This window comes from Denticeps clupeoides, chromosome 3 (genome assembly GCF_900700375.1).
Source record: "Denticeps clupeoides chromosome 3, fDenClu1.1, whole genome shotgun sequence".
NCBI lineage: Eukaryota > Metazoa > Chordata > Actinopteri > Clupeiformes > Denticipitidae > Denticeps > Denticeps clupeoides.
Genome location: NC_041709.1, coordinates 18,395,122 through 18,422,986, shown reverse-complemented (window position 1 = coordinate 18,422,986; position 27,865 = coordinate 18,395,122). Strand labels below are relative to the sequence as shown.

At 38.2% G+C, this 27,865-nt stretch overlaps 2 protein-coding genes and 8 non-coding genes across 17 annotated transcripts; 9 read left to right on the top strand and 1 right to left on the bottom strand.

Moving 5' to 3' along the window:
• Positions 1-300: 300 nt before the first annotated feature.
• Positions 301-8,319, bottom strand: iqce (IQ motif containing E). 2 transcript variants are annotated; one of them, XM_028973194.1, is made up of 22 exons: positions 7,911-8,319; positions 7,784-7,831; positions 7,102-7,141; positions 6,944-7,009; positions 6,656-6,766; positions 6,192-6,262; positions 5,932-6,045; positions 5,631-5,681; positions 5,347-5,417; positions 5,135-5,207; positions 5,004-5,044; positions 4,541-4,713; positions 4,101-4,156; positions 3,754-3,968; positions 2,742-2,849; positions 2,482-2,575; positions 2,292-2,399; positions 2,110-2,193; positions 1,557-1,687; positions 1,350-1,453; positions 1,111-1,194; positions 301-990 (listed from the first exon to the last, which is right to left on the bottom strand). In XM_028973194.1, the coding sequence occupies exons 1-22, from the start codon at positions 7,959-7,961 to the stop codon at positions 869-871; spliced, it is 2,016 nt and encodes a 671-aa protein (XP_028829027.1). In that variant the 5' UTR covers positions 7,962-8,319; the 3' UTR covers positions 301-868. The 2 variants fall into 2 exon arrangements, with proteins under 2 accessions (XP_028829027.1, XP_028829029.1); XM_028973196.1 differs by lacking the exon at positions 7,784-7,831.
• A 3,153-nt stretch (positions 8,320-11,472) lies between these two features.
• snx8b (sorting nexin 8b) lies at positions 11,473-17,681 on the top strand. 7 transcript variants are annotated; one of them, XM_028973489.1, is made up of 12 exons: positions 11,702-11,796; positions 12,096-12,208; positions 13,515-13,698; positions 13,862-13,982; positions 14,201-14,337; positions 14,617-14,697; positions 14,824-14,984; positions 15,080-15,209; positions 15,300-15,368; positions 15,528-15,644; positions 15,745-15,894; positions 17,146-17,681. In XM_028973489.1, the coding sequence occupies exons 3-12, from the start codon at positions 13,555-13,557 to the stop codon at positions 17,269-17,271; spliced, it is 1,236 nt and encodes a 411-aa protein (XP_028829322.1). In that variant the 5' UTR covers positions 11,702-11,796; positions 12,096-12,208; positions 13,515-13,554; the 3' UTR covers positions 17,272-17,681. The 7 variants fall into 7 exon arrangements, with proteins under 7 accessions (XP_028829321.1, XP_028829320.1, XP_028829322.1 ...); XM_028973491.1 differs by lacking the exon at positions 17,146-17,681 and adding an exon at positions 16,373-16,822; XM_028973488.1 differs by lacking the exon at positions 17,146-17,681 and adding an exon at positions 11,473-11,587 and having other exon boundaries at positions 11,727-11,796; positions 15,528-16,346.
• Positions 17,682-22,493: 4,812 nt separating this feature from the next.
• On the top strand, positions 22,494-22,712 carry LOC114787180 (small nucleolar RNA U3). The gene has a single exon (XR_003749315.1). It is a non-coding gene; the product is annotated as a small nucleolar RNA U3 (small nucleolar RNA).
• Positions 22,713-23,160: 448 nt separating this feature from the next.
• LOC114787215 (small nucleolar RNA U3) lies at positions 23,161-23,381 on the top strand. The gene has a single exon (XR_003749350.1). It is a non-coding gene; the product is annotated as a small nucleolar RNA U3 (small nucleolar RNA).
• A 523-nt stretch (positions 23,382-23,904) lies between these two features.
• LOC114787177 (small nucleolar RNA U3) lies at positions 23,905-24,123 on the top strand. Its single transcript, XR_003749312.1, has one exon. It is a non-coding gene; the product is annotated as a small nucleolar RNA U3 (small nucleolar RNA).
• Positions 24,124-24,571: 448 nt separating this feature from the next.
• LOC114787214 (small nucleolar RNA U3) lies at positions 24,572-24,792 on the top strand. Its single transcript, XR_003749349.1, has one exon. It is a non-coding gene; the product is annotated as a small nucleolar RNA U3 (small nucleolar RNA).
• A 524-nt stretch (positions 24,793-25,316) lies between these two features.
• Positions 25,317-25,534, top strand: LOC114787178 (small nucleolar RNA U3). Its single transcript, XR_003749313.1, has one exon. It is a non-coding gene; the product is annotated as a small nucleolar RNA U3 (small nucleolar RNA).
• Positions 25,535-25,979: 445 nt separating this feature from the next.
• On the top strand, positions 25,980-26,200 carry LOC114787213 (small nucleolar RNA U3). Its single transcript, XR_003749348.1, has one exon. It is a non-coding gene; the product is annotated as a small nucleolar RNA U3 (small nucleolar RNA).
• A 524-nt stretch (positions 26,201-26,724) lies between these two features.
• LOC114787290 (small nucleolar RNA U3) lies at positions 26,725-26,943 on the top strand. Its single transcript, XR_003749406.1, has one exon. It is a non-coding gene; the product is annotated as a small nucleolar RNA U3 (small nucleolar RNA).
• A 446-nt stretch (positions 26,944-27,389) lies between these two features.
• Positions 27,390-27,610, top strand: LOC114787212 (small nucleolar RNA U3). The gene has a single exon (XR_003749347.1). It is a non-coding gene; the product is annotated as a small nucleolar RNA U3 (small nucleolar RNA).
• Positions 27,611-27,865: the final 255 nt, after the last annotated feature.

The window sequence follows — 27,865 nt, the reverse complement described above, 5'->3', positions numbered from 1 at the left end:
TGCACATTTATTTAGGTGTTTACTCATTTTAGTGAGTGGGCAAAACTAAACATTTTGGCAAGTGCAAGTTTACTTATTTTGTTTTGTAGTTATTTTGTTCCACTTTTTCCAAACAGTGGAACAAAAGAAATGTTACAAGTAATAGCTTAACTGAAAAAGCAAAACTGCAATTGGAAAACTGTTAACAATGAACCCAAATTGCATAAATTCCACACAAGAGCATGGTCCAATAACATATCTTCTGCTATAATAAAATACAACGTGGCTGACATAGCTTTGAGAAAAAATATAATCAAATACTTGAGTAAAATTGAACACACTTTAATGGATTTCACACACAAGGCACTTGGTATTGTGATCAGCAATTAAAAAAAATGTGGTATAATTAAGGTCACTTTGCACATCCATCAGCCTAAATATTACATGTACTCACATCTTTCTAGACAAGTAGTGGTAGAATAAACCAGAAGACCCAGGTTCAAATCCCACTTACTGCCATTGTGTCCCTGAGCAAGACACCCTAAGCTGATCTAGGGGGACTGTCCCTGTAACAACCGATTGTAAGTCGCTCTGGATAAAGGGCATCTGATAAATGCCGTGAATGTACAAGTACACTGAAAAACGGCTTTCAGAACTGGCTACCCATATCCAAGCCTTTAGCTCAGGTCTGGATAGACTATTTTGTGGAGTCCCACCAGTACATCTCAGTTACATATTCGTCTAAATCCAATCCAGTTACACCAAATACAAATACTGCAATCATGTTTAATTGTGGTTTATTTCCTTTTTTTTCCAATGATAAAACAATAATTGCTTCAGGACATGGAATCTTTAGATGTGGCTCAGTTCAGGGTCTGTTCCCTCTTGATCAGAAGAAAGACTCCCTTTTCCTCAAAGGCTGTGAAGGTGAGACAATGATGTCATCAGAGTCATCAGAGTCGCATGTTTTGAGGACATCTGTTGTCAGTGGAGGAGGGAACTGAAGCTTTGCTAATAAACAATTGGATAAACAAAGAAAACTATCATCTGAAATACAGCAGAGGTGACCATATACACAGTACATCGACACAAGAACAATGTTCTGCCAACTTCTACAGTCTTGTATCTCACCTGGAAGTGGTTTCTTACTGGATGAGTCAATCTGAGAATGGTCATTGAATGGTGACAAACTCTTCTCTACCCTCATGTCCTTGGCTGAAAAAGCAGAACACAAAATCAATTAAAATGGGGTTAAGCGGTCACCCAAAGTTAGACAATTAACAACATGTTAGATGAAACAAACATTTTACATTATGATATAACAACATAAATAAAAAACTAAATCGCTGAATCAGATATAATTAATTCACCTTGCTTTTTACCATCATGCTGGGTTGCCAAGTTGAGTCTGGGTGCTGGTGTTGGCATCACCCTCAAAGGAAAAATGGCCTTAGCATCACCATCATTACCTGTCCTGTTTCCAAAACCACAGAGTTGAACAATAGGCACGGCCTTCTAATGGTATGATCTGCAACAAATCTTGGTATGAATGCGTTTATTAATTTATGTATTTGTACCTGCTTGAAATAAGGGCACGCCGCTTTGAATGAGACCTGAATGCAGATTGTAGCAGTGTTACCTCCTCTTCTTCTAAAACCGGACTATTTTCTGTACCACATCTGACGTCTGCACGCAAAGATTTGCAGAACTGAAAAGCAAGAAAGCTCACAGTAAACGTCACTTTTTTGCAAACCACAGCGTTCATCAGCATAGAAGCACAGCAGTGCCACCTAGTGGCTGCTTTGCATCCCCTAAAATTCTATTCATATTATTGTGTGATGTGCTTCACCAATGAAAATGACTGTGTTGTTGGTGGTTGAACCATGGTTTTTTATAGCTGCTGCAATAAACTGTGATCTGCAGTAGTGTAGTTTTTCCATGAATTGAATGAATCAACACAAACTGTACATTTTTGTGGAAAACGCTCTGAAATAACATCTCTCTGGGTTTAACTTATGAACAATCCATATTGCAATACACATTCAGACAAAATGATCACATAAAAACATATAATGTAATCATATTGATCACAGAAAGAATATTGTGTGTGTGTGTGTGTGTGTGTTTTACCTTGGAGTTATTGCTTTGAAGGGTCAGTAGCTGCTGTTTTCTGCTGAGGTGAGCTCTGACTGCTGACTGGAGTAAGATGAGATCCTAAAATCCAGGAAAGATGTGTGTGTCTGTCAGTCTAGGGTTCTCACCTATAGAGAGTTAGGATTCGAGTGTGTATGTGAGTGTTTGTAGTTCTTTACCCGGTTTCTGTGTGAGTGCCAGTGTCTCTGGATGATTCTGGCAGCTTGGTTTTTCTTCGTCTGCTCTTCATCCTGCCTGAGTACCAGTGATGATGGTTTTTCATGTACCTGTGGAAAAAAAATCCCTTGAATGGACGGTTATGGTTAATAATTAAACCAGAATGAGGGTGTGTGATGTATGTGATGTTACCTGAGTGCCATCCTGATCCTGATGTCTTTTCTTTTCTTTTTCCAGTTGGCTTTGCAGATCCTTAATATTTAAGGAGAGGTTTTCGATTTCATCTCTGTCAAAGGAATACATGCCACACACACACACACACACACACACACACACGCAAGAGTATGCTGTATGATGGCTACGTGTGAAAATGCACTCAGAAATAACAGCGAAGCTGTAATGAGTGAGGTGGAACAGCTATTAAAATACATTTTACATAATAAAACACACACCTTTGCTGCCATGTCTCTGTCTGGTGTTCTCTCTTCAATTCTTCAATTTTTTTTGCTTGCTCTGCAGAGTCTTGCTCTCTTTCAGCCAGCAGATGCCTCAACTCCTTCCTGACAGGAATTTTTTTTTAACATGAATGGATGCTAAATCCATAAAACCGTTGCTCATCAGATATCAGCAGTCAGTGATTTTAAAAAATGTGGGTCGTGGCTCATGGATTAGCAAATATTTTTTGGCAATTTAAAAAAAAAAAAAAAAAAAATATGTATATATATATATATATATATATATATATATTTTTTTTTCTGTAACATTTGAACTTTTATTTGTCCTAATATTTAAGATAGGTACTCAGATAATGTGGAACGTTGTTTAATTTCAATGTATTTAAAAAAACTGATTATTTTGCAGACATTAAAAAGTGCATGAAATTCAAAGGAAATTATTATCATAACCCACACATTCAAAGTCAGTTTAAATATGTGTTATACTGAATAGTGCATCTGGCTTATTCCGGTCACGGATACAGTTGAATTAAATTATCGCTGTTATAAACTTGTAATCTCTGTTTCTATTGTTTGCATGTTAATGCATCACAACGCGCAGAGGTCAAAGTTGAACAACATATTCACTGCACCATATTGACTGCAAAAGCAGTATTGCTTTGAAAGGCTGCTCTTCAGATGTGACTCAAACAATGGTATTCTGAGCGTAGTGCCACACTGGATGCGTTCGGTCTGTGAAGGACTAGTGCACTCAGCTGACAGTAGTCCAGCACAGAGACATTTAAACCATTGGTTACTGTACTTTAGCAAAATATGAAACATATATAATATACGTTATGTGTGGGCAGCGAGTGTATTTGAATCAGAATAAGTTTATTTTGGCAAGTATGTTACACATTCAAAGGAACTGAAAAGGAGGGAATTTGATGGAAGTGAACATTTCTATGATTGCAGCACATTATGTGATTAAAATGTGTGATTAATGTGTGCTCTACTGATGCATCCTCACTCTCTGCTGGTCAGCGCTTCTCTCTCCTGTCTCAGACGCGCACACTCCTGCTGTATGTCCCCCCCTTCAGACAGTGGCGCATCCGTCTCTGTCGCCACGGAGACAAGCTGCAGTGCCACTGACCCTGGCGCTGCAGAGGCAGGAGGAGCGTCCTCAGACCTCTGATCTGCACGTGAGTCCTTGGTAGAGCAACGCTTTTTTAGCTCCTCCAGCCTCTGATGTGACAATGTGCACAAGGAGATAAGAATAAGGAGATACTACAAACAGCCGAATGCCACAAATGAAAACGTAATCATCCACCACTTTCAGATTGCAATGGTGGTGGTGATGGCGAGGAGTGTGTTCACCTCCTCCAGGTCCAGGATTCGCCTCACCAGCCTCTGTTTGCTCCAGTCCATATAACCTAAAAATGCACACATAAAGAACAGCCATGCAGGCAGGTGAGGCTGGGTCCAGGAACAACAAACATACAGAGCTAACACACAGCTAGACAGCTTCAAGCACAAGAAACATGGAAAGCCTGGAGGTCAAGATGAGTACCACAACACGAACACACCAGTGAAATGACTTCTTTCATTTGGACGGAGGTAAAGAAGAGTTATTTGACAATAATGTGACAATACAAAGAGGTTTATATAAAATGAAATACATGGAATACAAAATTCTTTATCCATTTTCAAATATGTACATTACTTATGGCATGAGTACATATCTGTGTTCACTATTTAGTCATCACTACTTTTCCTACATATTTTGTACATCAATATGAAATCGGAGGGGTTCCTACTTTTTGCCCTGCTGGACGTGCCGCCACCCATTGTAACATTTTCTTCCTGTACCACTTCCTGTCTGAGTCTGCCGTTTTCCTCTTCCAGCTGTTTAACGTTCTTCGAGAGTTTGAAGACCGTTGTTCTCAGAACCTTCTGCTGTCTTTGGTTTTCAGTGCCTTCTGTTCTGTGACTGAGGTACAAGAGAAGCAGGGAGTAAATGAGAAAGATTTTAGAGAATAATACTAAGGTATACCATTGAAATTAATTTGTAACTTTTTTGATGTCAAAAAACTTCGTCTATGGGTGTATTGCATGACAAAACTTGCAGACATCTTGGTGGTTCTCATTGAGAAAAATAACAAAAAGATTTGCTTTTGGTTTTCTTGCAGGGTTTTAATTACAAATTTATAATATACATAATTACTAAAATTTTGGTATATATGTGTGCATGTGGGGGAAGGGAGAGAGAGAAAGCATTACCTCTTTTCTGCAGATTCTAAAAGATTTTTTAACCGCTGAACCTGGAGTCAAACAAATTTAGGCGTAAAATAATAAATTAATTGGAAAGGAGCCACAGAACCTGAAAGATAAAAATAAATAGAAAGAAGTACCTCTTCATAGTACGTCTCCATTGTTATCTTCATTTCCTCCATGTTTGTAGTTCTTAAGTCACTCTGCAGTCTTCTGCATTAATTTTAAGTAAATGTAACTTTTTTGTTTCATGTGTAAAGTGAGTTATTCTGAAATGATACTAATGTTAGTGTTGCTTTGATGACTATTTCATAATGACATTGCAAAGAATAATAAGACAGGGAAAAAAAACCTGAGCGCGCTCTCCTTCTCTCTGCATTGCTGCTCCAGCCTCAGGATTTTCTGCTTAAGGCCATTTACCACCTGATGGAAAGGAAGTCAGATTTTTATTTTCTTTATTTTATCATGGCTGCTGGGATCAGGAACAGTAGAATCTGTCACTACTACCAGTGATGAGATTCATTAGATGTAACTGTAACTCAGGGGCAGTGGCAACAGGACGAACCCTGAACAGCTTCATTTGCCTGTGCTCAGGTTAGAGCACTTGTCTGTTTAGGCCAGAATTCACTCACTCACCGCCCTGCCCTCTGTCTTTTTGTCCAGTAGACTCCTGCTGTACTCAGGACCCTGAGGAGATTGAACAATAAATACATTTTTCCCTGTTCTCATCAAACCCTCACAGTAAAAGTTCACTTAGGCAGAGGAACCAATATAGTTGGTATAGAAACCAATATAGTTGTAACGTTGGTTAATTATTTTTTTTTTTTTTTCCAACTGTTCAGCATTTATATTATAAATGCTCAGACTGCAGCAATCACACTCAAACCAGCCAAACCAAACTATTTTATGGGTGATGATAAGTTGACCAGTTATTTACCTTGGTAGGGTCCAGCAGCTGCTCGATCTGTTTTTCTTTCCTGCTGTTGTTCTCCTCCAGACGTCGTACTTTTGCTTTCAGCTGATCAGCCTCCATTTTCTGGGTCTGAAGGTTCTGGCACATACGTACATGCACAACTGTAAATACACAGGCACGAACAAAATGCATGCACACAAAAACTCTACTGTATATGAGCGTCTGTGAGTTGTGATTGTGAATTGCTGTGTGAGGAGATTAGATCAGATTTCAGATGTGAATACCTTCTTCAGCTCTATGATTTCCTCATACATCTCCTCCCTGTCCTTAAAGTTTGGAGTGCCCGGAGTGTAACCTGAGAGAGAGAGGGAAAAAAATAACGAAGGATAACTTCCAAAATTAATTAATTAATTAATTAATTTAACTTTACTCTTCCGCAATTAAAAGTCACAGTACAGTTTATACATATAAACACTAGATTTGTGTAGGTTTATGTAATAATATAAAATATTGTACGTAGAAACCAATATAGTTGTAACGTTGGTTAATTTTATTTATTTTTTTGTTCAACTGTTCAGCCCCAGAGTGAATAAACAGTTTTCAATGCAAACCTTTTTTAAAAAGAAAACACACACAACCACTGAGATTCTTGGCCGTCTACCGTTCACCTTTCACTAACACAGCTCGCATGCAACATATATGATATTAGAAATATTAATCGAGTCCCAGAGCCCTCCGTGTCTCATACCATTAGAGGCGGAGCGGGAGTGTTTTGGCTTCTTCATCCCTAAGGCTTCCTTCAGGTACTCCGGAGTGCTGGTTGTCATGGACAGTCGGGCGTGTGTGACATCAAATTCCGCTTTCATAGGTGAATGGGTCACGTCAGTGGGGGGGGGAGAAGAGGAGGGGGGAGAGAGGAGAAAAAAAAATGGAATGAACCTAAAAATCACTACCGGTTACCAAAATCTATAATTTTTCTTAAGCAACGCTTACATTCATGGCCCCTCCAGACCATTAAAATCCCAAAACTTATTACCAGTCTTCCATGCGGCTGCCGGCGGTCTCCGTTGGTGCAGGTTGGCACTGGTCAAATATGGAGATCCTTTCAGAAGAGAGAAAAATGACACGAGTCAGTTCATACACGTTATCTACTGCATAACATGAAAAGAAAAAAATATAAATAAAAGCTCTTACTTGGTGAAAGTGGTTTGCTCGGAGTCCTCTTTTTCCTGATCTGAATAGCAAGAATCTCAATTATTTGACATACAGTACAGGCCAAACACACCTTCTCATTCGGTGTGTTTTCTTTATTTTCATGACCATTTACATTGGTAGATTCTCACTGAAGGCATCAAAACTATGAATGAACACATGTGGAGTTATGTACTTAACAAAAAAAGGTGAAATAACTGAAAACATGTTTTATATTCTAGTTTCTTGCTCTGATTACTGCTTTGCACACTCTTGGCATTCTCTCGATGAGCTTCAAGAGGTCGTCACCTGAAATGGTTTTCCAACAGTCTTGAAGGAGTTCCCAGAGGTGTTTAGCACTTGTTGGCCCCTTTGCCTTCACTCTGCGGTCCAGCTCAGGTCTCCACTATTTGTTCTGTACATAACCCCACATGTGTTCATTCATAGTTGCCTTCAGTGAGAATCTACCAATGTAAATGGTCATGAAAATAAAGAAAACACATTGAATGAGAAGGTGTGCCCAAACTTTTGTTTACTGTTTATTTGATTTATGAATCCAAAAATTCCTCACACTTCCCATTCGAGATGTCTGCAAACACTGCAACTTTGTTTTAAAACCAGAACCCATGATAATGATCCATTCACACTCGTGCCAGTTATATTGAAGTGTGAAGCATGTCCTCACCTTTTCCAAGTCTGACACACAGGTGGCCTGGGACAGTCCGTCCTCGCCCTTTCAGACACAAGAACACGAATGCAGCCCCCACACTTGTGCTCCATCAGTATATGCGCGACAGGCGCTCGTTACTCACCAGATCCTCCAGCTCTTCGTCCGAGACGAAATCGCACGCGTCCGCGGACATGGCTGCTTCTCCGAGGGTTTTACTCACGGGTCCTTGTGGAGCACAGCCGTTCAGGGTGTTCCGCTGTAGCCATGATACATGGAGCTGCTGATGGCGTTGTTGGGACTGTCGAAAGCCTTTAGCCTCGTCTTTCGAGCGGACTAAGCGGCGAGTTATTCATTGCAGTCTCGGTGAAATAATTAGCCCGGAGTCGCTAAAGTGACAAAAGCAGCACGTCTTCTCCGGGCTACAGCGAAGCCGCAGTCTGCTCCTTCTGCTCCGGCCACGAGCTTCGCTTCAGTCGTCTGGCAACCAGCAACGCCTGCAGTGGAAACAGAAACCAGGAGGAAACCGGGAGGAGCCCGGAGCGCGTCGCTGCGCGGACACTGCGCAGGATGTGCGCAGGATCGCAATTACTCGCAACAAATGCGCAGGAGTTACGCGACGCGCGACGGACGATGAATCTAGCGGCGCGTAAAAAAAGACGGTGCGCGCAGATTTTAGGAGGTTTACGGTATCGTTTGAAAGCCCAACGCTCTTTAATGGAAACCTTGTGTTCAGCGTAGTATTTCATTATCGGACCCAGAAGGACAATACTGAATTGAATGGGGGACGAAAAAATATTATACATCTAATGTAATGTTTTAATTTTACTGTTTGCATATGCAGTAAGTGAAATAAAGAAAGTGTTTATGATTTTTAAAAATATGACAAAAGGCCAGAACCAAACCACTACAGATCCACTCAATAGCGCTCATACGTTGTTCATACCAAATATGGACACTTTTTACTGTTGCATTTTTTAATAGATTCCTTTTCAAATCAGCACTTTCAGCATTCGTCTCTTAATATGTCAACTTTGACGCAATATTTCTGCCTTCTATGAGATAAGTCCAGAACCAATTCAGTAAAGGTACACTCAATATCTCTCATACGTTGTTCATACATAATATGGACACTCTTTACTGTTGCATTTTTGAATAGATGAATTTTCAAATAAGCACTTTCAGCCATCTTCTTAAAAATTTGTGTCTCATTATGTATTATGACACAAAATTTCTAACTTATATGAGATAATGCCAAAACCAAAGTGCTACAGGTCAACTCACTAGCTCTCATACCTAATGTGGACACTTTTTTTACTGTGGCATTTATGAATAAATTCATTTTGAAATCAGCACTTTCAGCATTTGTCTCTTAATATGAAAATTTCTGTTTTTAGATGAATAAATAACTAAAATATTATTGAAAAAAAATTATTTCTAAACAAAGCTCCTGACTAATCTATAACTTACTTCTGAAAAATTGTAAAATATCTACATTTGCAGCATTTATCAGATGACCTTATCCAGAGTTACAGGAGACACTCAGGGTTAAATGTCTTGTTCCTAGACCCTCATTTCACTTCACTTTGACGCAGTGTCAATTATAAAGTCCAGTTTATCACAGAGTCCCCCTGTTAGACACAGACAAAGTTAAATTCACCCTAGCTAGGCTGTCCTAGTTAGGGTACCGGGCCACTGTAGCACCAATATACCGCTATAACCACATATTTCAGTATCGGTCGTACAGTGCAACCGTCTGCCACTGCTTCTGTTTGACACGGAATCAAGCACCCAGACTACTGGCAGACCCCAGTGAAGAGACCAGCAAATAAATCCTGGTTCCTGACAACTGCTAAACAAGGACATACCATGAAACAAACCAGAGGGTCACCACAGCCACCACCACCGTTACAACTACAGCTTCAGGGATCTTCAAATGGACCAGTAACAGCATTGTGGACACATAATCTAGACCATGACACTGACTACATCCTGGACTCCTCCAACCCTACAACTGTAGGACTTATTATTATATCATCCCCAACCCTGCACTGACACCATTTGCAGGCTCACTCTACCCTGGAAGGGGGTCCCTCTCTGTATCACTCCTTCCCAAGGTTTCTTCCTCTCTTTTTTTTCTCTCTCCTAGAGTTTTTTTTGTGTGGAGTTTTTCCTTGTGTGCAGAAGGGTCAAGTGTGGGGGGTGTCAACTGTAGGGCCTGTCAAAGCCCATTGAGACATACTGTATGTGATTTTGGGCTATATAAGAAATAAATGTTTTTGTTGTTGTTCAAGGAGACACGATGGTAGTAAGTGGGGTTTGAAACTGGGTCTTCTGGTTCATTTGCAAGTTTGTTGCCCACTAGGCTACTACCACCCCGTCTTTTATTATAAAACCTCAAATCACACACATGCCATAGAAAACAGCGAGTGTGTTGTTTCATGTTTAAAAGTCTTCCAGTCCAAAACCAAATATGCATTTCTGGCTGTTTTCAATCAAAACTTTTAGTTGGCCAAATTTTTGGTCCATCCCTATTTTCTAACGACGGCAACTCACAGACCACTAGAGGTCGCTATTTGAATGATTAAATTCAGAAACAGTGGACAGAAAAAAACGCAGTTTAATCAACTTTTTAAATAAACCACAAGATCATTTCATAGAAACATGGTTCAACTGAATAGAAATGATTTGCCTTCAGTTTTGTTGTACTTATGTATATTAGAGTAATTAATTATATTCTATTATGTAAAGAGTGACATTAAGTCTTTACACATAAAATGAACCCATTAATGACATTAAGCACAAAATGTTGATAGTAAGACACTAGTCCTAAAAAGTAATGGTTCTTTTACTTTTGACAGTTGAAGGCAAATTCAAGTACTTTTACTCACATGGATGTTAAAAGGGTGGATTAATCCAAAAGGGTGGATTACTTTGCATAAAGGACAAAAAAGCAATTCATTTAATTTAATATGTTATTCATACATTCCAGTTGCATCTCATGAATCAGCTTTAAATGATCAAACATACTTCACTTTCTCCTGCTACAAATTAACTAAATATGTTTCTTGCATTGGATTCTTCAAAATGACCTCTATCTCTGTAAATGCTACAGAGTAGGGGCATCCAAACGTTTGACTCGAATTGTAGCTGCATGATTAATCTGTTTTGAAATATATTTGTTTTGGATTCGCTGTTTTTTTCATTAGTGATTTATTTACTGGGACTTTGTTCCCATTGGGAACATTAAAAGTAGACATTTGAAATTTGAAAGTGATTAGTCTTCAAATGTGACCCACCACAGCACCCAGTGCACACATTGAAATGTGGTTTCTATATTTAACTCATTCCTTGAGGGAGCAGTGGGCAGCCAGGAGAAGCACCCTGATTTAGGGTCAGCAACCATACCCGTTAGGCCACCACTGCCTATCTTGATTATTGAGCACAGAAAAAAAAGGGCACTTTAGAAGGCAATCTGTCTTTTTTCACATGAAGGACAGTCCATTGCTTGATTTCCATGAATGCTTTATGAAGGACCCATCTGAGATGGCGCAGCTGTAAAAGTGTAGAGGTGTGTGGGGAGTTACTGGCCGTACTGAAGTGGAACAGCTCTCTGCTGGGCTGCATCGATGAGCCACCGTGGCAGCGGATCCTGCGGATTATCCCACACTGATGAGACTGCAAGACATGAACAGAGATCAAGAATTCATGAACACGTGCATATCCATACCAGCTGGACATGCATACCGTGCATGAGGATGAAGAAGGAGACCCCAGATGCTTAATCAGAGCTGTCCACCCTGGCTCTGCCTGACGTAATAGGTAATACCCCTGCGCGTCCGAGGAGGTCGAGGTGGTTTTCTGCCGATCGGCTTAGGTTGATTACAGCTTATTGCTTGTTGCTCTCTCTCTCTCTCTTTCTCTGATTGTCAACCTGTTGTTTTATTCTGGTTGACAACAGGCTGACTGAAGAAGCGTGGACTGTGGGCTATAGGCAATGTACCGACTGAGTCCAAAATAAAGGGAATAAGGTATGGAGCTGTTGTAGATTCTAAACTACAGATTGACTCTCTTATGCTGTAATCAGGACATACAAGCATTGTGCAGGCTAAGAGATGGTTTATATCTGTTGATAAGGAAGCACAAGAATCCTTATCTTTCTATCTATATTTGACATTTGTAATTATTATAATCATATGTGTATTTGACATTTCTAAATATTAATTACAGACTCAAGGCTTATTCAGTTGTCTTGACAGCAGTACAGCATGATGGAACTTCCTGACCAGACTCTCATGCTGTAAAGCATTTGCCCTGATTGCTGTGTTAGTAGGTGGAAGAAATCCAGTCTCTGTACTTCCAGGATAATCCACACCAGCACAGTGGACTCACTGACTGTAGAAGTCTTTTCAAGAAAGTCACACCTTTGGTCTGACCAGTAAGGTAATATGAATATCAATTGATTTAACCCTATTAATGTGGATAATATAAATTATTGTTCTCATACTGAAAGGTGTGTTTAAAATCTTTCTTAAATAGCCATAACTTGATGTTATGTTAATCGCACGTCTATGTTATATTTCTGAAAACACTGCTTACATGTATGGGAGAAAAAGAAGTTTGTCTAGGGCTGTAGGGCGTATCTGTGTGTGTGTGTGTTGTACCAACAAACACTTGGCTGATGTCACTGTCTGTCCATTTGCTGGTCAAAGGGTCAATTAAATCAGGCCATTCCGTCACTAGATTCCATTAGAACACAATGGCATTTCAGCGCAAACTATCCTGATTGAATTAGTATTATTCACTCCAACTGCACAGTGCCTTTCCCTATGCTCTGTGTTATTGCAGATGTTACTTTGCATGGATATTTTGCAGATGTCAAAATGTGAGTTGGGTCCAAAAAAAAAAATTACAATTGCAAGTGAAATGCTGAAGGGCTCTTCTCAATTAAATGATACACTTGTGTGGGGGCGAGTCTTGTATTTTAAAAACTTATCTGTTTGAAATGCTGAGCTCTGTAACATATGCAAACATTTTATCTTGTTACAGTTTAAGGAGGACCTTGACTCTTGGCTTGTCTCATGGCCTGTTCCTTTCAGTCAAGTCATAGTTTAAATGTTTGCTGACACCGCACTCATTAAACCCACATCAGATGAACACAGATACGTCTTTCTGGAGTGATATGGTGAACCAAAGCCCTGGTCTAATCCCTCCTGGATAGCGATTTTCCACACCTGCTGGCCTCCTTTTGCCTTGACACTGACTGAAACACCAACCAGTGTCACAAACTGTTAATAACAATCTATTTACTTACCTAACATTCAATAAAAGTTATTTACTGAGGTTTTATTCTAGGTACAGTGACATTTTTAGTTGTACGCAGGTTTTATGTTTTAGGTGTCAAAGAGAACAAAAAAAGATCCTTTAAACCTTCACAATAATTTTGTTGTAGTAAAAAATTACTCTTAAGTCCTGGCCAGCTGTTTTTCCTCACAGTGCCTTCACCTTCTTATGTGTGTCAAGGTAGGAGATCTGTAATCCTTTCCTTCATTACGACCTGAAATTGGGCAGCTTGCATGCTCAGAACCTTTGGAAACTATCCAAGGGAGCACCACACACACACACACACACACACACACACACACACACACACACACTTTTCAGCCTTTTTTCAAACAGCTCTATAATCCGGTCTCAACAACACAAGGCTGAAGTTGTATCTTAACTGTGCCTTTTATTTCCATCAAAGGTCTTCTTACCTCTCCATACGTTGGCTGGCCACACCCAAAATGCATGTGGCTCGGGGAGGCCCGCTGGTGGACACCCCAAATCTGGCTGACTTGCTTCAAAGGGATGGAGTGAAGCTGGAGGTTGTCCCGGAGAAAAAGGGAATTCTTTTCCTCAAGCATGTTGAATACAAACTCTTCAGCAAGGTAGAGGGACAATAAGCAGTCTCAACTAAACTAAATAAAAAAATTATCTATTTTCTTAAATGATTATAGCATTTAACTGCTTTTGGCATACACACTGCAATACAGTGATCTTGTCTGTGTTCTTGCTTTGATGCCTCAATTTCATGTTTTTGGTCTGCTCCAGCATTACAAACTGCCAGTCATTCGCAGATACAGTGACTTTAGTGTCCTCCACACATTGCTGCTCCAGAAGTTCATTTACAGGATGGTCCCTCCACTACCTTCGAAACATGTCCTGAAACAAAGTAAGGAAAAGAGAATCACTCTACATCACAAACCCTTGCTTCTCATATATGGTCAGCTGCTTAATAATCCAAAAATGTAGTAATTGCTTCATATTTATGCTTCATATTCAACCATGACCTTCGACTTTGGTTTCTATTGTGTGAGTGATGGTGATGTGGTGATGTGTACATAACTTTGCTGTATGACATGTCCCAATGCCAATCATTTGGATCCACAGTCTTGAACTCCACTTGTGAGAGGGACTGCGTTGAGGGCCGTTGCCGAGCGTTACAGAGGTTCATGACCTTGGTGATTCGACACCCAATCCTCTCTGTAGATGAACTTGTGAAAGTCTTCATGACTGCAAGCAGCGTGGTAAATGGGGCTAGCACTGTCTCTGCTGACACTAGCATTTCTGTTCTGTACACTCTTTTTAAGTTAAAGTTTTTCCACATTTTCGCATATGTGCATTTATGTATAACATCCCACTGATGCAAGCCCCTTTACTGACCTAAAGAGAGAAACACACAAACAAAGAATTAATACATTTATCCATGTTTTTGAATTTTATATTTTGGCACCCAAGCTAAATATGATTGACGGGTGGTGTTTTAAAAGCACTGTATCCTGACTGCCTGCTGTTCTTAATCCTAGGATGTTCAAGTCAAATTACGGGAGGTTTTTAAAAGAGCAGGTGATGAGTACATGACCTGTCCCCTGGCAACGCATGTCAAGGTATGTTACATTATATATAATGTGGAGGCATGACCAGGTGGTCTCCATTCACAGATTTAAGGCAGAGGCAGACCTCAGGCTCTTAGACACATAAAGAATCTGAAGCAAGAATGTCTGTTTTTGCAGGGATACATTCCAGATGACATACAGAGCCAGGCGGAGGCCAGCCGGGAGTTCATTTGCAACATGCACAGCAGCTTCCAGAAGCTCCGTGACGTGACAGAGAGGATGTCCCAGCGCACTCGGGAAAACTCTGCTGACTTGCTCATGTTTGGGAAGGACCTCAGGCAAGAGCCTATATCTGTCTGTGCAGATTACTTCCAATGCGAATGACATTTTACATCTTACAACCAAAACCCATTTGTGTATTCTATTATTCTAGAGCTTTGGGCTCAGATGCATCTCAGCCTCCCCAGGTTGCCATTTTGCATCCATCTTGGAAAGAGCACCGGCAGTCCCTACACGGCCTGTCAGAAGAGTTCAGGGTGCTTGCAGATAAAGCTGTGATACAGGTAGATCCTATTACCATACTCACAGTGTATCCCAGTAAGAATTATGGAAACTTCAAGACACATTTTTTCTAAAAGTCCTGATTTTCAAAGGGTGCAAGAGAAGAGGAGGATGTTGTGGAAAAACTGAGCATTTTTCTGGATTTGCTGCAGTCATACAAGGTGAGCATCTGTCAACATATTTCTATGCTTATATATCAGATCAGATTCAAATCCATTCAGGATTATGCTTAACAATCAAGTGTGCAGAGCTGATAAAAAAGCAATCCACTGTCATTGCCCTTCTCTACACTGTTTCATTTTCTTGCGTGTGGATGTTAGGATCTATGTGATCGTCACAAGAATGGAATTTTTTTGGAACATCAGCGCTCCTTACAAAGGAGGAGGGCTGAGCCACTGACTGATCTCTTAGAGAATCCAGAGTCACGCCTCAGACAGGTGTCACACTTCAGCATAGTCCTCACTTTTAAAAAATGCATGAATCAATTGCTTTGTTACTTATCGGTCTTTTCTCTACTCCCCAACTCTTCTTTTACAGCAAGAGAACGCTATAGTCACCATGGAGCTGAGGAGCTACTTCTCCTTGTTCTGTCTGCATCAAGAAACACAGCTGATCTTGACCTACCTGCCCTTGACCACCAACATCCTAGCAGCATTTATCCAGTCTCAGATCCAAGGACACCAAGAGGTGGGCAACCAGTACAGTTCCAGCTTTGGTATACATATACATACATACATACATGGATGTTAAATAATTTGATAAATACAATTTAAATAGTTTTGCTCTGTAATAACAAGTACATATAGTGCTTTGCTTGTTCTGACATTTTGATGTTACAACTTTATTCAACCTCAACCTTCCAACACACAATGCCTGATAATGACAGTGATGATAATAAAGTAAATTAAAAAGACAAATAAAAAAAACGGTAAAACAAAAATAAAACACAAACAAAAATATACAAGTTGTAAAACAATTGTATGGTGAACATTGATTTCAGTTATAATGTTGCTTGTCTGGACTAAGACATTTCTTTGTTATCTTAGCTGTGTGCTTAAAGTAAATGTCATTGTGAAAGTGAAAGTCATTGTGAAACACAACACAGAACACGGTGAACACAACAAAATGTTTCCTCTGCTTTTAACCCATCTCCCTTGGTGAGCAGTGTGCAGCCATGACAGTGAGGGGTGACAATGCTTTGCTCAGTGGCACCTTAATGGCTTGGGATTTGAACAGAAAGCTCCTAGTTCCTGATGCCACAGCATGATGCTGTCACCACCATGCTTCACTGTAGAGATGTATTGGCCAGATGATAAGTAGTGCCTGGTTTCCTCCAGACACGATGCTTAGCTGTCGTGATTCTTGTGATCTGAGTCCATCATGTGCCTTTTACTGAGGAGTGGATTATGTCTGGCCACTGTACCATACAGGCCTGATTAATGGAGTGCTTTAGACATTCTGAAAGGTTGTTCTTTCTCCACGAAGCTCCCCTAGATCTATGCTTTGATACAATTATATCTCAGGGGTCTACAAACAAATCCTTTGATTTCATGCTTGGTTTGTGCTCTGACATGTCAACTGTGGCACTATACACACACACACACACACACACACACACACATATATATATATATATATATAAACCATATATATATGTGTGTTTATATATATATGTGTGTGTGTGTGTGTATATATAAACACATATACACACACACACACACACACACACACACACACACACACATATATATATATATATTTATAAAAACCCAGAGCCACAGGTGGACTCAAATCTGATCTGGAATAACCTTGTAACATAAGAAAAAGTGATGCACTTTGATGCCCTGATACTTTCAGGGTGCATGTGCACTCTGTATTTCCATAGGTTTTCTGGGTCTTGTAGGACAATTGAAGCCTTATTGAACCTTTCCTCTACAGATGAGTGCATTTTGGAGTGATCTTCTCCCCAAACTCAGTACTCTGTTTGATGGTGGCACAAGGAGTTCTCCATCACAACCTCCAGGTTATGAAAGAGTGAAGTCCTCAACCATATTCTTTCCTTGAAGTTTGGTGAACCATTCTAGAAGCCTTGCAGAGCACATGCAGAAAAGATCATATGATGATTGAGAGAACTCTGAAATAAAATTGTTTGTCTTTGTTTCTGTTCATTTCTAGAGTATTAAAAACTTGTATTCTTAGTAAAAATCTTATTTATTATTTGTGACCTAAAGATCATAATTCAAACACAACCATCATAACAAAACACAACCTTTCATGATGATTGTGTTGGGAGGAGTTTTCAAAGTTCTTGTAAATTCTGTAGGGTGTAGTTTTTATACATATATTTGAGGATGAAAATTTTTAGTCCATTTCTGGGTCATGAAGTGGTATATCATGTATATTATAATGTTTATGTTCTCATCTCTATTTACCAACGGCATGCAAACATTCACAATAAACAGCCTAATTTTTAATATTATTGGCATTTTGTTAGTTCTATATTATATAATCATCTCTGTTCCGAAGAAGCCATCCAAATACAAGCTAGCAGACTGAAGACCGGCAGCACTCATGCCACTTATTAGAAAATGCTTTGAGAAATTGTTCATTAAATATATACAAGCCCGCCTCACTCCTACCTTTTCACATTCATTTATTAATATATTCTAAACGTTTCTTTCATTTCTTAGGTAAGAATTACTGTGCACTCAGTATAGTTAAACTATGTGGTGCAACACTGACACTTAGTGGGCAAAAGTAACACAAACTGCCACTTGTTTTTTCAAAGAGAAGAATGTTTTTCTTATTTGTCCTAAGACAAAACCTTTGGAATTGGGGCTGCTTACTTTTTTTTTTTTTTAAAACTTTGTTCATAGGAATTTGAGCATGAGCAATAACAATATTCTCAAGAGGTTACAAAAGAAAACAGCTCAAACAATCCCCAATCTAGACCCCAACAACAACAAAAAAAAAAGCTATAAATAAAACTATACAAAAAACTAAACCAAACAAAAGGAAAAGAAAAATAAATATACATACACATACATACATACATACATATATATTTATACACACACACACACACACACACACACACACAGATACTACACAAAAAACAGCCTACACTCGCCCCCACAATCAACCTATACAAAAACAAACAAACAAACAAACAAATAAATAAATAAAAATGAAAACCTCCACTGCAGAGCTCCACCGAGACATGAACTGTATCACCCAGGAACAGAAGGGAAATTCTTACTCTTAACCAGATTGAGAAAAGGACCCCAAATCTTTTTACATGTCTTAAGGGAACCCCTCAGTGAAAGTCTTTATCTTTTCCAGTTTAACGAAGTAAAAGTAATATCTCATATCCAGTGAATTTGGCTGGGAGGTTTAGAGGATTTCGAGTTTGTTGTAATTAATATTCTTGCCAGTAAAGTAGAAAAAGCCAGTGCATCCCTTTGATGGGCAGGTATTGAAGGATGTGAGGAGAAAAACCCAAACAATGCCCCAAGAGTTTTGGGCTCTACTCTTGTCCCCACACATTCTGAAAACATGTCAAATATCTCAGTCCAGGTGTAAAGAAGGGCAATGCCAGAACATATGAATATTATTGGCAGAGGACTGCAGACATAGACTGCCTTCATAGATTTGTGACAACCACAGAGTAATATGAACGGTTAAACTGTATGAGACCAAGTCTAGTGCAAATAGATAATCCATGAACTCGCAGCAGAATTGCCTCCCAATCCTCATCAGGAATTTCCTGTCCCAAATCCTCCTCCCAAAGTGTCTTCAGAGGGGTTAGTGAATTAGCGCATAAATTAAAAATGTAGTTATAAATGTAAGAAACCAAACCTTTCAGAGATGGAGTTGGTTTAGGAAGATCATCTAAAACAGAGTCTGGGGGTAGATTGGATAATGTGGGAAAAGTATAATGAGGAAAGGAAATGATGCTGAGGAAGAGAATATTTATGAAGCAGTTGTTAGAAAGAGGCAAAGTCATTGTCTATGTATAGGTCTTTAAAACTGAATGCCAGCTTTTGACCACATAGAGAACAGATCATCAACCAAAGATGGAGGGAACTGGTGATTTGCAGCCAGCATGGCATAGGTGGAAGAAGTTTGTTACAAGTAGTAATGTTTAAACTGCACCATGATTCTGAGAGAAGTTTTAACAATCCTATTCTTGGTATTAGGCAAAGTGGAAGACAGAATAGGAGAGTGCACTAAAGCTTTCAGAGATTCAGGTTTGACCAAATTTGCTTCTATTGACAACCAATTCATTTGAGCATCTGATGCTTCGGATTGAAGCCATTATTTGAGGAACCTAATATTAGATGCCCAATAATAAAGTAAGGCTAACCCACCAAGTTACCAAGTTTTCTTGGTCTTTGTAAGATAAACTCAGAGATCACAGAGTCAACTTTCTGAAAAATGTACTGAGGCAGAAATATTGGTATGCATTGAAATAAGTAAGAAAAACATGGTAGAATATTAATTTTCACTGTATTAACACCTTGAGGTCAGGGACCGATTAAGAATTGACCACCGTTCACAATCCTCTCGAACCTTAGACAGCAAGGAACAAAATTAGACTTAAAAAAATTAGCCTTTAAAGTTTTGATGGGCAATTTTGAATTTTGCATGTGCTCTTTAGGGCCTCTAAAATTGTTCACCAAAGAATACGGTTGAGGACTTCACTTTTTCATAATCTCGAGGTTGTGATGGAGAACTCCTTGTGCCACCATTAAACAGAGTACTGAGTTTGGGGAGAAGATGCACTCATCTGTAGAGTAGAGGAAAGGTTCAATAAGGCTTCAGTAAGGCAGTAGGACAAACAACAGAAAGGATCTTTTTCAAAAATGGAGTTAGATGGTGGCTTGTGAAAGGGTTTGAGGAAGGCAGCCAGAGTCTAGTAATAATGGGGCCATAATAATGGAGACATCAGGAGTAAAGAGACATATTTTGCCCGATAGTGTTTGAATCTGTAGTATTTGACGGGATGCTGCTGTCAGACGTATCTGGTGTGCCAATAACTTGCTGCCATTGTCTTTATGTTCATAATAGTTAGATCTGAATTGAAGTATCATTTCTGTAGCTTGATGTGTTGTAAGAGCGTCATACTCTGCTTGCACAGAGAGACGCTCCTTGTATAAGTCTGGGGATTCATTATCCAAATGAGAAATACGCTGCAACAACTCAGTCTGTTTGCGCTTTTTTTCTCATAGCCTAAGTAAGAGATGGTCTCCTCCCTTATTATAAGCCTTCAGGGTTTCCCACAACAGAGACGGTGATATATCAGGGGTTTTATTGAGGCTAACAAATAAGTAAATTTTTTAACTCTTCGTTCAAAAGAAGCCAAGTATTAAGTCGTCACGGTGTTCTAGTGTAAATAAATTTGAGATTGATGCATGGTCTGATAAGGCAATGACATCATATTTGCAATGTGATATATATGCAAGTAATCTATTATCCACCAAGAAAAGATCAATACATGTAAAAGTATGGTAAACTTGAACTGAGTATTCACATTTAGTAGGATTAAACAAACAGCAGACATCAGAAACAGCATATTCTTTCATAAAAGATAAAATAACCATAGCCGACCTAGAAGGAGCACAAACTGCAGAAGAAGCGCAGTCCAAGTGGGTATTAAGCCAACAATTGAAATCACCCCCTAATATTAGATAGTGTGTAGACAGATCGGGAATCATTGAAAAGAGACATTTAAAGAAACCCTCATCGTCATAATTGAGGGCATATATATTAATTAGAGCAACACAAGTGTTATGAATTCGGCTAGTAACAATAACAAATCTCTCATTAGTGTCAGATACTACACTTGTATGTACAAAAGGAACAGATTTATGCGGTAGTATGGCCACTCCTCTTGCTTTCCCTGAAAAGGAAGAGTGGTAGGTTTGATTGATCCAACCACAGTCTGATAAACTGACTGACCCATTGACCCACTTGGCTACTACCACCCTACCATCTTAAATTTAAGCAATTCATTCTGAATAAGCTTAACAGCATAATTTCTTTTCTATCTATATTAAATCTATACATTTCTGATTATTTCTTTCATATGGCTATTGAGTGAGAGATCTAATAAAATGTCTAAATGTCTTCTTTATTTGACTTGGCTTCTCCAGTATATAAATTGGAATCAGACTCTGTGAAGTATGTAATCAATTAAATAAAATACATAATTAATAAAAACTGTGATTTCTTTCAATAACCATTTATCTTACAGTGTAAATGCCTCTGTGAGCTCACTCGACCGAATATGAAGCAGTCTAAGGCAAGGTTGCATTTTACAAAAAAACAAACAAACACAGTTACGTTCTTTGTAACCATGTAAAATTATGATACAACTTTTGTTACCACTTTCAGGGATCACTTGAAGATTTAAAAAAAAGAAACAAGAAATGAAAGTGATTCTCAAATTGATCATTTGTAATGCTCTCTTTTAGCAAGAGTAAGACATTGACATACATTCATTTTGCTGATGAATGTACTCCTTTAGAGATGCAAAAAAGAAAAAAGCATGTTCAGAGTGTTTGATGCATTAGTTTTTGTAACAAATATACCTTTTTTAGTTTAATGAAAATGTTATGTCCTTAATGGTGCCATATTAGACCAAAATTCAGGATGCGTATTTAGTTTAAACAGTTTGGAAATCTAACCGATAATAGCATGACATCAATAATTTTATATTGATTCTCATCACTAGTTCAGCATGCGGCAATAATCTTCACCAAATTTATGAGGCTTGGACATAGTCGTAAGCATGTTCAGAGTAAGTGGGTTCTTGTAACAAATGTGTTTATTTTCTTAAATTATTGAAATGCCATGGATGTGTATTTAGTTTGTACTGTTTAGAAATCCATGAGGAATCAGATCGATTTTGGCATTGAAGTCAACAATTCGTATTGATTGCCATCGCTAGTTGAGCATGCTGTAAAAAAAGTCAACGTGTTTATGAGGCTTGGACATTAATCCCTTTACTATCCAATTTCAATAAACACAGTAAAGATGAGCTAGTTTTCTCCACCTACAACTATTGGTAAGATTGAGGAAACATCAAAAGAGAACTTTGCAATGAAATGTTTGATTGTATACATTCTACTAAATGAAACTTGTAACACCACATAGAGCAGCATATGCCTTGATTTCACAGCATTTTCGTTTTTGATCCTAAAAATCACGGCATATTTGTTTTGTTAACACTTTGGAAACATTAAGCATGGAACTCAGAAAGGTCATCAAAACCTATCACCCTTAAGACTATACTTTCAGGGATCATTTCTACAGTTATTGACTTGGAAATATGAAATGAAAGTAGTGTCTCACTACTCACGATGATGATTTGTAATGCTTTTCTTTGAGCATGAGTCAGACAATGGTGGGGTTTGTTTCAACTCTTTACCGTATGTTGCTGATGATTGTTCTTGTTGTCTCTTTTAGAGACGCAAGAGAGAAGAAAGCATATTCAGAGTGATTGGTGCATTTGTTTATTGTCCTCAGTGGTGGCATAGTAAAATAAAATTTAGGAGGTGTCTTTGTTCAGATTTGTTTTACAATCAGTAAAATCTCATGAATTGTTGTCCTTCATTGAGCAAATTGTAAAAACGTTTACCATAAAATCATTAGGCTCAGACAGATTTTACCCTATCGTACAATTTGAAGAAGCACAATTAGGATAAGAAGACTTCGTTTTCTCACCCTGCAACTATACGAAGGATAAAGAAGCACCCAACAAGAATGTTTGCAATGAAATATTCAAATGTTTACATTTTAATGAATGGAGCTTGTAATACTACGCAGAACTTGATTTGGTCTTCCACTTTGATACTAAATTTACAGTATATTCGTTTTTGTTTGCACGACTCAGCATATTTGTAAACATTAATCATGGAACTCAGATGGTCAATAAAACCAATCAGCATTAAGACTATACTTTCAGGGAATATTTCTTTAGTTTTTGGCTTGGAAACGTGAAAAGAAAGTTATTTTCCACTTCTCACGATGATGATTTGTGATGCTTTTCTTTAAACCCCTGAGTCAGACATTGGAGGGGTCTATTGAACCTTTTTCAGTATGTTGCTGATGATTGTTCTTGTTATTCTCTTTTAGAGACGCAAGAGAGAAGAAAGCATGTTCAGAGTGGCAGGACTTTCGTAATAAATATGTTTATTCTTTTAATTGATTGAAATGCCATGTCCTTAATGGAGCCATAGCAAACCAAGATTTACGATGTGTATTTAGTTTGTACTGTTTAGAAATCCATGAGGAATCAGATCGATTTTGGCATTGAAGTCAACAATTCGTATTGATTGCCATCGCTAGTTGAGCATGCTGTAAAAAAAGTCAACGTGTTTATGAGGCTTGGACATTAATCCCTTTACTATCCAATTTCAATAAACACAGTAAAGATGAGCTAGTTTTCTCCACCTACAACTATTGGTAAGATTGAGGAAACATCAAAAGAGAACTTTGCAATGAAATGTTTGATTGTATACATTCTACTGAATGAAACTTGTAACACCACATAGAGCAGCATATGCCTTGATTTCACAGCATTTTCGTTTTTGATCCTAAAAATCACGGCATATTTGTTTTGTTAGCGCCACTCACCAACTTTGGAAACATTAAGCATGGAACTCAGAAAGGTCATCAAAACCTATCGCCCTTAAGACTATACTTTCAGGGATCATTTCTATAGTTATTGACTTGGAAACGTGAAATGAAAGTAGTGTCTCACTACTCACGATGATGATTTGTAATGCTTTTCTTTGAGCATGAGTCAGACAATGGTGGGGTTTGTTTCAACTCTTTACCGTATGTTGCTGATGATTGTTCTTGTTGTCTCTTTTAGAGACGCAAGAGAGAAGAAAGCATATTCAGAGTGATTGGTGCATTTGTTTATTGTCCTCAGTGGTGGCATAGTAAAATAAAATTTAGGAGGTGTCTTTGTTCAGATTTGTTTTACAATCAGTAAAATCTCATGAATTGTTGTCCTTCATTGAGCAAATTGTAAAAACGTTTACCATAAAATCATTAGGCTCAGACAGATTTTACCCTATCGTACAATTTGAAGAAGCACAATTAGGATAAGAAGACTTCGTTTTCTCCACTTGCAACTATACGAAGGATAAAGAAGCACCCAACAAGAATTTTTGCAATGAAATATTCAAATGTTTACATTTTAATGAATGGAGCTTGTAATACTACGCAGAACTTGATTTGGTCTTCCACTTTGATACTAAATTTACAGTATATTCGTTTTTGTTTGCACGACTCAGCATATTTGTAAACATTAATCATGGAACTCAGATGGTCAATAAAACCAATCAGCATTAAGACTATACTTTCAGGGAATATTTCTTTAGTTTTTGGCTTGGAAACGTGAAAAGAAAGTTATTTTCCACTTCTCACGATGATGATTTGTGATGCTTTTCTTTAAACCCCTGAGTCAGACATTGGAGGGGTCTATTGAACCTTTTTCAGTATGTTGCTGATGATTGTTCTTGTTATTCTCTTTTAGAGACGCAAGAGAGAAGAAAGCATGTTCAGAGTGGCAGGACTTTCGTAATAAATATGTTTATTCTTTTAATTGATTGAAATGCCATGTCCTTAATGGAGCCATAGCAAACCAAGATTTACGATGTGTATTTAGTTTGTACTGTTTAGAAATCCATGAGGAATCAGATCGATTTTGGCATTGAAGTCAACAATTCGTATGTGATTGCCATCGCTAGTTGAGCATGCTGTAAAAAAAGTCAACGTGTTTATGAGGCTTGGACATTAATCCCTTTACTATCCAATTTCAATAAACACAGTAAAGATGAGCTAGTTTTCTCCACCTACAACTATTGGTAAGATTGAGGAAACATCAAAAGAGAACTTTGCAATGAAATGTTTGATTGTATACATTCTACTGAATGAAACTTGTAACACCACATAGAGCAGCATATGCCTTGATTTCACAGCATTTTCGTTTTTGATCCTAAAAATCACGGCATATTTGTTTTGTTAGCGCCACTCACCAACTTTGGAAACATTAAGCATGGAACTCAGAAAGGTCATCAAAACCTATCGCCCTTAAGACTATACTTTCAGGGATCATTTCTATAGTTATTGACTTGGAAACGTGAAATGAAAGTAGTGTCTCACTACTCACGATGATGATTTGTAATGCTTTTCTTTGAGCATGAGTCAGACAATGGTGGGGTTTGTTTCAACTCTTTACCGTATGTTGCTGATGATTGTTCTTGTTGTCTCTTTAGAGACGCAAGAGAGAAGAAAGCATATTCAGAGTGATTGGTGCATTTGTTTATTGTCCTCAGTGGTGGCATAGTAAAATAAAATTTAGGAGGTGTCTTTGTTCTGATTTGTTTTACAATCAGTAAAATCTCATGAATTGTCCTTCATTGAGCAAATTGTAAAAACGTTTACCATAAAATCATTAGGCTCAGACAGATTTTACCCTATCGTACAATTTGAAGAAGCACAATTAGGATAAGAAGACTTCGTTTTCTCCACTTGCAACTATACGAAGGATAAAGAAGCACCCAACAAGAATTTTTGCAATGAAATATTCAAATGTTTACATTTTAATGAATGGAGCTTGTAATACTACGCAGAACTTGATTTGGTCTTCCACTTTGATACTAAATTTACAGTATATTCGTTTTTGTTTGCACGACTCAGCATATTTGTAAACATTAATCATGGAACTCAGATGGTCAATAAAACCAATCAGCATTAAGACTATACTTTCAGGGAATATTTCTTTAGTTTTTGGCTTGGAAACGTGAAAAGAAAGTTATTTTCCACTTCTCACGATGATGATTTGTGATGCTTTTCTTTAAACCCCTGAGTCAGACATTGGAGGGGTCTATTGAACCTTTTTCAGTATGTTGCTGATGATTGTTCTTGTTATTCTCTTTTAGAGACGCAAGAGAGAAGAAAGCATGTTCAGAGTGGCAGGACTTTCGTAATAAATATGTTTATTCTTTTAATTGATTGAAATGCCATGTCCTTAATGGAGCCATAGCAAACCAAGATTTACGATGTGTATTTAGTTTGTACTGTTTAGAAATCCATGAGGAATCAGATCGATTTTGGCATTGAAGTCAACAATTCGTATGTGATTGCCATCGCTAGTTGAGCATGCTGTAAAAAAAGTCAACGTGTTTATGAGGCTTGGACATTAATCCCTTTACTATCCAATTTCAATAAACACAGTAAAGATGAGCTAGTTTTCTCCACCTACAACTATTGGTAAGATTGAGGAAACATCAAAAGAGAACTTTGCAATGAAATGTTTGATTGTATACATTCTACTGAATGAAACTTGTAACACCACATAGAGCAGCATATGCCTTGATTTCACAGCATTTTCGTTTTTGATCCTAAAAATCACGGCATATTTGTTTTGTTAGCGCCACTCACCAACTTTGGAAACATTAAGCATGGAACTCAGAAAGGTCATCAAAACCTATCGCCCTTAAGACTATACTTTCAGGGATCATTTCTATAGTTATTGACTTGGAAACGTGAAATGAAAGTAGTGTCTCACTACTCACGATGATGATTTGTAATGCTTTTCTTTGAGCATGAGTCAGACAATGGTGGGGTTTGTTTCAACTCTTTACCGTATGTTGCTGATGATTGTTCTTGTTGTCTCTTTTAGAGACGCAAGAGAGAAGAAAGCATATTCAGAGTGATTGGTGCATTTGTTTATTGTCCTCAGTGGTGGCATAGTAAAATAAAATTTAGGAGGTGTCTTTGTTCTGATTTGTTTTACAATCAGTAAAATCTCATGAATTGTCCTTCATTGAGCAAATTGTAAAAACGTTTACCATAAAATCATTAGGCTCAGACAGATTTTACCCTATCGTACAATTTGAAGAAGCACAATTAGGATAAGAAGACTTCGTTTTCTCCACCTTGCAACTATACGAAGGATAAAGAAGCACCCAACAAGAATTTTTGCAATGAAATATTCAAATGTTTACATTTTAATGAATGGAGCTTGTAATACTACGCAGAACTTGATTTGGTCTTCCACTTTGATACTAAATTTACAGTATATTCGTTTTTGTTTGCACGACTCAGCATATTTGTAAACATTAATCATGGAACTCAGATGGTCAATAAAACCAATCAGCATTAAGACTATACTTTCAGGGAATATTTCTTTAGTTTTTGGCTTGGAAACGTGAAAAGAAAGTTATTTTCCACTTCTCACGATGATGATTTGTGATGCTTTTCTTTAAACCCCTGAGTCAGACATTGGAGGGGTCTATTGAACCTTTTTCAGTATGTTGCTGATGATTGTTCTTGTTATTCTCTTTTAGAGACGCAAGAGAGAAGAAAGCATGTTCAGAGTGGCAGGACTTTCGTAATAAATATGTTTATTCTTTTAATTGATTGAAATGCCATGTCCTTAATGGAGCCATAGCAAACCAAGATTTACGATGTGTATTTAGTTTGTACTGTTTAGAAATCCATGAGGAATCAGATCGATTTTGGCATTGAAGTCAACAATTCGTATTGATTGCCATCGCTAGTTGAGCATGCTGTAAAAAAAGTCAACGTGTTTATGAGGCTTGGACATTAATCCCTTTACTATCCAATTTCAATAAAC